The sequence below is a fragment of the Pezoporus wallicus genome, unplaced genomic scaffold (assembly GCF_028554395.1).
Source record: "Pezoporus wallicus isolate ANWC-B61680 ecotype Strahan unplaced genomic scaffold, APGP_CSIRO_Pwel_v1 contig_360, whole genome shotgun sequence".
Lineage (NCBI taxonomy): Eukaryota > Metazoa > Chordata > Aves > Psittaciformes > Psittacidae > Pezoporus > Pezoporus wallicus.
In genome coordinates, this window is record NW_026640059.1 from 5,046,111 (window position 1) to 5,055,085 (window position 8,975).

At 40.3% G+C, this 8,975-nt stretch overlaps 1 protein-coding gene across 6 annotated transcripts in view; it reads left to right on the plus strand.

The window, feature by feature from the left end:
- ZBTB38 (zinc finger and BTB domain containing 38) overlaps nucleotides 1-6,180 on the plus strand; it is a 47,327-nt gene extending 41,147 nt beyond the window's left edge. For all 6 annotated transcript variants that reach the window (XM_057417113.1, XM_057417112.1, XM_057417109.1 and 3 more), the window contains one exon: nucleotides 251-6,180. In XM_057417113.1, coding sequence (XP_057273096.1) covers nucleotides 251-3,829 — 3,579 coding nt within the window. In that variant the 3' untranslated portion in view covers nucleotides 3,830-6,180. The remainder of the gene's footprint in view (nucleotides 1-250) is intronic.
- The last annotated feature ends 2,795 nt before the right edge of the window (nucleotides 6,181-8,975 follow it).

An 8,975-nucleotide genomic window follows, 5' to 3' on the forward strand; every position in this document is an offset into this window, starting at 1 on the left:
TAACCTTATGTAGTAATGATTAGGTGCATTACCCTGCTTATTTTCTTTGCTGCTTAAAACTAGAGTATAATAAGCTTACTGTTTAAGTTGAATGCATTGCTTCATTCCTGTACTGCCTTGACAGAGACAGTGAAGTGGGCCTGCTCCTTTGTTGGCGTCTGTGTCCTTTCTGTTGACCCTGTCAATTGGTAAAACAAATGGATAAAAAATGCCATTTAAATATATATTCCTTGTTTTCTTTGTCTTGTAGATGACAGTCATGTCCCATTCTAAGGATCTCAAGGACGACTTCCACAGTGACACTGTGCTTTCCATTTTAAATGAACAGCGCATTCGGGGCATTTTATGTGATGTCACCATCATTGTGGAAGATACCAAATTTAAAGCCCATAGTAATGTGCTGGCGGCTTCAAGCCTTTACTTTAAAAACATTTTCTGGAGTCGTACTATCTGTATTTCAGGTCATGTTCTGGAGTTAGATGATCTCAAAGCTGAAGTGTTTACAGAAATACTGAATTACATCTACAGTTCCACAGTAGTTGTCAAGAGGCAGGAGACTGTAACGGACCTTGCAGCTGCAGGGAAAAAACTGGGAATATCATTCCTAGAAGATCTTACAGATGTTAATTTTTCAAGCTCCCCGTGCCCCTACGCATACTGTGTTAATGAAAAAGGGACTGTCAAAGAGGAAAAACATGAAAAGAGACATGAAGACTCCTCTGTGACAAATGGACCACGCATTACAAATGCATTCTCAATCTTTGAAACAGAAAACAGTTTGTTTTCTCCGCTTGATTTGAGGGCAAGCTTTAAAAAGGCATCTGAGACAATACAAGCTCCCAGCATCAGCCTTGACAGAAGCGATGTCTGCAAAGATGCTGAGCCAGCCAGTACACTGGCTGAACACTCCTATGCAGTTTCTTCTGGGGGAGACACTTTTCAAGGACCACCCTTTCTTGAGCAGGACAGGAGCCCTTCGTACAATGTGGGTGAAGACCACTATGAAAATGTCCAAGCCACACCACTTGTTCAGCCGGGAAAACAAGCATGTAATACTCCTAAAACAGCTTTTAAGCCCCAAGGTACTGGTTTGGCTATAGCAAAAGTACCTGCCTCTACAGTAACCACTACAGAAGCTCAACAAGAAGCAGTTACTGATCAGACAATTACTTCCCTTCCAAAACCTCAGAATAAAGCAGGAGATTTGCATTTATCAAGAGAAGAGGAAAACAATTCTGCTAACGCCTCTGGATCTGTGGCGACTGTCGTTCCGCCCGTTTACAATTGTCACTCTTGTGCAGAATCATTCAATGACAGGGCGTTACTGACTACTCATCTTCAACTCCATTCAGAGCATCAGGAAACTTTAATATGCAAATACTGCAGCAAACAATTTGCAAATCTAAATATACTGGAAAGCCATGAGCAAGTCTGCATGAGATCAAGTGGCTTACCAGTTCATAATGGAAACGAACAAAATTTAGAGGATAACTATACTGCTGCGGATGGAAGGAATGGGAGTTCATATGCAAATGCAGAGCCTCTATTGTCTGAGAACAGCATCACTGATTATTCTAATGCAAACCGCACTTTACCAGAAACAGATCATTTGGTTAAAGTCGTTGATGGGCAGATATTATATACTTGCGTTGTCTGCAAGCGTAGCTATGTAACATTGTCTAGCCTTCGAAGACACGCAAATGTGCATTCATGGAGAAGAACATATCCTTGTCACTATTGCAATAAAGTATTCGCATTAGCTGAGTATCGCACCAGACATGAGATCTGGCACACGGGAGAAAGACGGTATCAGTGCATTTTCTGTCTGGAGACTTTTATGACTTACTATATACTAAAAAATCATCAGAAGTCTTTCCATGCAATTGACCATCGCCTCTCAGTTAATAAAAAGACAGCCAATGGAGGCTTGAAACCAAGTATGTACCCATACAAACTTTATCGACTCTTACCTATGAAATGCAGGCGACTACCTTATAAGTCTTACCGAAATTCTTCATATGAAAATGTTCAAACAAGTAGCCAAGTTAATGAAACTGCTTCTACTAACTGTTTTATTCAGAGTTCTCTTAGCTCTGAGCTACCACCACTGAATTTTCAACATAATATAATAGCAACAAACAGAACTCTTGCCTTGGATACATCTTCATGTAATGATGCAGCAGCTTCCACAAACACTCAGAATTCTTCCTCTTGGGGAGTAGGGATCTTAAATTCTGACCTGCAAAGGGACTTTTTCACAGCTGAAAAAAGAGTTTCCACTGCAGCAAGTGACTCTGCTACTCAGGAGTGTGATTCCTCAGTTGTGTCTTTAACTAATGTGACTGAAAACTCAACCTCTGTCATCAGTTACAGCAGTTCTGCCCCCTCTGTTATAATGCACAGTAGCAGAGTTTCATCAGTTATAATGCATAGTAAAACAATTACTTCTGTAGAAAACAATAAGACACAATCTTCAAATAATCTACCTAGTCAGTCTGTAAATGATGATTGTAAATATGGGTCAGATAATTATGGTAAGTGCATTACAAAATCAAAAACTATTAAGGATAAAAAGAAAACGCTGCTGTACAACAGAGCAGAAGCAACTGAGGATTCACAGCATATCACAGGATCTGGAGGGTCATCTAGCAAAACAATAAATACCGTCCAAGAATCAAGTAAGACTGAAACATATATTGCAAAGCCTGCCCTACCTGGAACATCTACTGACAGCAATGTTGCACCTCTTTGCCAAATAACGGTAAAAATTGGTAATGAGGCTATTGTAAAAAGACATATATTAGGATCTAAGCTGTTTTGTAAAAGGGGCCGAAAATCTAAACATGAGTCCAAACAGGACAATCTAAATGAGGAATCAGAAATGGAGGTGAAAGAAAGAAGCCCATCTAGGCTTTATAGCTCAGAATGCCTGGAGCCAACAGAAATGTGTGATGATGTAAGTGACCAGGACTCCAGCGATAAACCCTGGAGACCCTATTATAATTACAAACCAAAAAAGAAATCCAAACAGCTAAGAAAAATGAAAAAGACCAAATGGAGGAAAAAGCATGGAAGCAAGAACACAATTATGGAAAGCCACAACACAAGCAGTAGAGAATACGCACTCAGGAATGCTCCTGAGGAAAAGGCAGTCAGTCAAGAAGAGAACACAGAAATGCCTAATCTTCCTTGTGAGCTCTGTGAGAGAGATCAGTCTTCCACTGCAGAAAGTCAAGAGCACGTACACTGGCATGGAGCTGCCTCAAAGCCTTACGTTTGTGAATTATGCCAAAAGCAATTTCAAAGTCCATCCACTTTAAAAATGCATATGAGGTGTCACACTGGGGAAAAGCCCTACACTTGCAAAACCTGTGGTAAATGTTTCTCAGTCCTTGGAAATCTACAGAAACATGAACGCATTCACCTGGGTGTCAAAGACTTTGTCTGCCAATACTGTAATAAGGCATTCACTTTAAATGAAACGCTCAAAATACATGAAAGAATTCATACTGGAGAAAAACGCTATCACTGTCAGTTCTGCTTTCAGAGCTTCTTGTACCTTTCTACCAAAAGGAACCATGAGCAAAGGCATGTACGTGAGCATAATGGCAAAGGATATGCTTGCTTTCAGTGCCCCAAAATTTGCAAGACAGCAGCTGCTCTGGGAATGCACCAGAAGAAGCATCTATTCAAAAGTCCAGGTCCACAAGATAGAAAGGAACAGTTTTGCAATGAAAGCACTAAACTTTTGGAAAATCCTCATTTCCTTGGTTCAGAAGGAAGTGAGGTAAAAAATACACAAAATGTAACTCCAGAAGTTATACTCTGAGTGACAGTTGTGAAGAAGAGAAATTCAAAACTATATACTGGAGAAAATATGGATGCATTGAATGGGGAAACATCTCCAGTCAAATTAGTACCATTTACTAAGGTCAAATACTTATCTAAACATGTCAGTATATGCAAAAGAAAGAAAAATAACAGAAAAGAAAAACTAGTATTTGCAATAATACAAACTTAATATGAAAGGCCCCAAATTCTTTTGCCACAATCAACTTCTAATATATATAGAGAGAGAAAGAAAATATGACCAACCACAATCCTGCTGCTTAGCATTACAGGATGCTAGTCACTGAACTATTTTACAGTGTTCTTTTTGGGTCAGAATCGTTCTAGGCAAAATAAATATGTAGGTTCACAGTGTACTCTGTAGAAGGAGTTATTGCTGCAGAAACCATATATTGCATTTTTAAACAAAAATTAATATGTTTATAAACAAAGTAATTGTAATCTAGTGTATTCTAAAGTGAACGTGGGAAATGTTTCATGAACTTGGGTATGCTGAAGTACAGTTGAGTTCTGGCGTGCTTTTCTGTAGCTCAACCTTTACAAAACATATTCAGGGGTTTAAACCTCTTTTCCTTTCATTTTTGTATTTACCATAATAACCATTAAGTCTTGAGTGCTTGTGTAGAAAGTATTCCGGATTTATGATATCTCTCAGACATGTAATAAAGATTAAGTAAAACTCACAATAGCCAGTCTTCCAAACTGCATAAATCCCAATATCAGTGGCCTGGTAGAGCTATTCAGGTGCACCTGTCTGAAGAAAATTGCTCTCACGAAACAACCTAGTGAAAAGTAAATCCTGTATGTAAGCATCCACCTCCTGGTGGGTCTGCAACTCCTGTCTTTTATGAATGTCATTATTCTTGGCAGAAGAGGAGATTTAGACATTGGACTTCCTCCTCATCCTGGAATAATGCCTGGATAACAAACAACAGAGCAACTCACCATAAATACTTTTATTTTTGGGAAGGGTAGGTAAATACTCAGATTCTTGCTTCCGTATATATCCCTGAAGCAAACTGCGTACAAAAAGGGATAGGGCCAGTTTATGGGGCTTCCTGTCATTCCCATGCCTTAAATACAACATCTCACTTTCACACATCCTTTCCTGGTTAAATCCCAAACCATGCCTGCACCTGGCTGCAGGCAGGCTCCCTGTCACAGTATCCCTTTGCTCAACAGAGTGGGTGAATAGCACAGAGGTGCCTGGCATGGGTTGATGGAGGAAGAGAGAGATGTTGGTTCTTCATCCTTCCTCATCCTGCCACACCAAAGGGTTAGCTTCAGAGTTTGCTAAGAATCTAGAGAGTAGGCTTCTGAAAGACATCACTGAAATACTGCAAGTAGTAGTATTTTGTGAAAATGTGATTAACTGCGATTAAAAGATTAAACAAAAAACAACAAAGGGTGTATGTCTAGAAATTGCATTTTATATGATAGGGCTCTGTTGTAATGTACCTGCATTTCCAGTTAGTCATGTATGTTCATCTCTGTGAAGTGTTAAAAAATTAAGTCAGAACAAAGGTTAGTGATCCTCGACTTCATTCTACATGCAGATATGGTATACAGTTTGTTTACTTACTTTGTCTTCTTGAATATTTTAAAAGAAACTATAGGGGTACAATAAAACTACAATTGAAATGGTAATACAGTATTGATTGAAGTAATAATATAGTCCACTTATTTATTCTGTCATTGGTGAATGCTGTGAACCCCATGAGAAATTCTGGGTTCATGGCAGCTTTGGTTCCATTTAAATAAGGATAATAGAAGAATAAACACAGGAAAGTACGACGATCTTTTAAAGAAAGTACACAGGAATATCTGCAAAGTGGACTTGTATGATGATAATTATAGACCAAAGCAAATAAGGTAGAATATTTATAAATATAAAGATAATTTTACAAATATTTTATATAACTGTATAGTTCATAAGAAAAATATTGATAGCTTGTGTTAGGTTTGGGGGGTTTGTATATTTTGATAAAACCACAATGACTTTGTAACTCTGTATATTCTCTACAGTTTATAGCAAAGCAGTTTTAAGATGGCAATGTCATGTTTATAGTTCAATTGTGGCACTTTTATTACAAGTAACATGTTGCAGTAATGAGTCAAGTATTAATGACCAAATTAGAATTAAAGTAAGCGTAGGAGAAGGTAAACTATATGTTGTCAAAGACTGTCATTTGCTACATAATCACATCTGTATTTTTGTTTAGAAGAAAATATTAAATGCAGATGTTAAGGATTGATAAAGAGTCTAATTTTATTTTTAGAAAGAGTGATTATAACTCTGTTTTTGCTTAATTAAAATAACATCTTCCTCTTTTTCTGCAAGTCTCTCAATTTTTTAAATTGTTAATACTTACATAATCTGTAAGACCCAGAGATATGTATCTCCTAATAGTTATTTCGTTATAAGATTAAGCAACACAGTTACAAAACGCTCCCTTTATTAAGGTTCAAAACAGTGAGTCGAGAACACGCCAAAGCTCAAAGGAAGTGATGGTATCTCTTGGCATCGTACCATTAAAGGTGAATGCAATGCTGAGGTGAACAGAATCTACTGCTGACTTGGAAGACACATGAACTACGTTTAATACCATACAACATCTTAAATGTGTTTTCATTAGGAACTGAAACTTGCAAAATTCTTTTCTTCTTAATTCTGATAGTAACCTTGCGGTATATATGGTGTATTTTACACACTGTACTTCAGATCTTTTTGGGCTACTGTCAAGAAACAGAGTTCAAAATGCAAACATCTGATTGTAGATGGAAATAGGGAGATAACATGTAAAATAAGAGCTTATACATATTTACGGTACTTCCCCCTTCAGGTAGGTGTCACTACTCTGTAACTTGCATTAAAAAAGAAATGTAAGCTAAATTACACAGATCATTTTGAGGTGGTCTTCAGGAGATACGTAGAACTAACAAAAAAAAATCAGAAGTTTGCTACATTTTTCTCTATTTAAATGATAATTAAAAAGACAGGTGGATCATCTCAGTGTTTGTTCACCTAAACAAAATGTTAGCCAATGGAATGAAAGAACACAACTAAACTACAGGCAGAAGCATCTGAAGTAAGCCACTAAGTGTCATCATCTCTTTTATTCGTTCTAAACTTCCTTAATACAGCAATTATTACTGATAGTCCAAGACTAGCTGACATAAATGGTTATCTCACAAGAACAAAGACCCCTCTACTTACATCCTTGTTACATAAAGAAATCTTTCCACTAAGTTTCCAAGTTAGCACACCAGTGTTTGTCGTACCTGTGTCCTTACTTGGACAGACATACCTGTCAAGCAGATGCTCTTAAGAGAGCCTGAAAACGAATATTATGCAGTTGGAATGGTATTCTGGATATAGTATGTTAGATTAAGACAAGGCACTTATAAAATGGAAAAAATATGGAGTGTCAGGAACTGGACAACAACTAAACTGAAAGTTGCATTGATAACATTTAGAGGAGGTCTGTGCTTCAAAGGAAGCTGATGCTAAGTTTAAATGGTAATCTCCAACTGTAACTGTAGCTCTTGAGAGAGTATAGAAGGACTAGAGTCACACCATACAACTTTTAAAATGTTGCAGCCTGCAGTTTAAGCACTCCATTCTCAGAGTGCTGCCCTGCTAAGTTTCCTCAGATCAAAGCTTTGATTTGGCCTGGTCAGATTCACCAGCCACTGGTCAGATGGGGGGGCAGCCAGCCTAGACAGCCAGATGTAGATAATTAAATCCTCAATTTGTCCTGCAGAGGAACCTCTCATTTCCAACAGGTTAAAATTCAGCTAATGCAAACTCATGTCTTTGTACAGATTTGGGTTTGCATGCAAATACACCCATTACTGGTGTTGCAAAGGAGCTTATTCCCCATCAACGCACTGCCCGCCACCTTCAGACATCCCCCAGCCACTATGTGAAGCATGGGAATGAGGAAGGAGCCTCACCCTTGCTGAAGGAGCACTAGGGGAGAAGTTGAATGCAGGGAGACGCACCAGTGCCTGACTGTTAGATTATATGGCTTGATGCTATATCATAGTAGCAATAGCAAATTTGTGCAGAGAAATACAAAATGGTCAGAGCAGAGGATTTCAGTTAGAGACAAATGACAGGTTCTGGCCTGAAACTTTAAAAGCTTCCCTTCAACAGAAGGACAGACTGAAGAGGGCTTTCTAAGTATAAAGAATCCAGTTCCTCTGCTGCTTTCTAAACCAGCTTTAGCACTACCAGTGGTTTAGGATACGTCAATCATTAAAGGCTTTCACCAGACTTGTGCCTACAGGGCCTGGTGGCTGATGCACCCTCAGCATGCACCTGAGTGTCACTGAGATGGATGTGCCACCTGCAGCTGGTGGCTGGGGGTATTATGCAGATCTAGGAAAGACCCGCCACTGCTGTGGGACTGGGGCAAACTCCACATGTAGGCAAGATCCCCGAGAGTTTCACATTAAGATCTTCAGGAAATGTTGATATAAAACATGATGCAAAAGCCCTTTAATGAAGGCCGTCTGCTGATGCTTAATCTATGTCACCTTTGGGTGTCTCCGCACGGCCCGCTGTGCTGCAGAGGCAGCTTTGGAAGCTGAACCGCTTAGTTGTTTTATGGCATTTCTTGTGTGGCTGAGCAGACAACCCGGACGAGGGACAGCAGGGGAGGTTCATTAGAAGCCATGGAGCGCCTTTCACAGAGACAGGCACTCAACGTGCCAGAAATCAAAGCAACCGGCCCTGTCGTTTCAGCCGTTTAATGCAATGAATAGGGTAAATACAAGCTTTTGTCGTGCCCCGCAGCCAGAGCCCTTCTACCCTGCAAGAGGCTCATACAGAACAGGGCAGTTAGGGTTAGCTGCGGAAGCGGCCGAGCGCACTAGGAACGCAGTGAACCGGTGACGGAACACCAACACCCCTCAGCCCCGCCGAGGCTGGCCTCAGAACGCCGCCACAGCAAGGAAGGAACGGCAGCGCAAAGGCCTGCTGGCAGCCGGGCGCCACTGCGCATGCGCACCACCGCCCCGCGCCCCGCTCCGGTGCTGTGGTGCCCCCCGAGGGCGGCGGCCGGCGGGGGCGGAGCGGTAGCGCGGGGTGGCTCCTGGGCGTGTGGCGGGGCCAAGCCGTT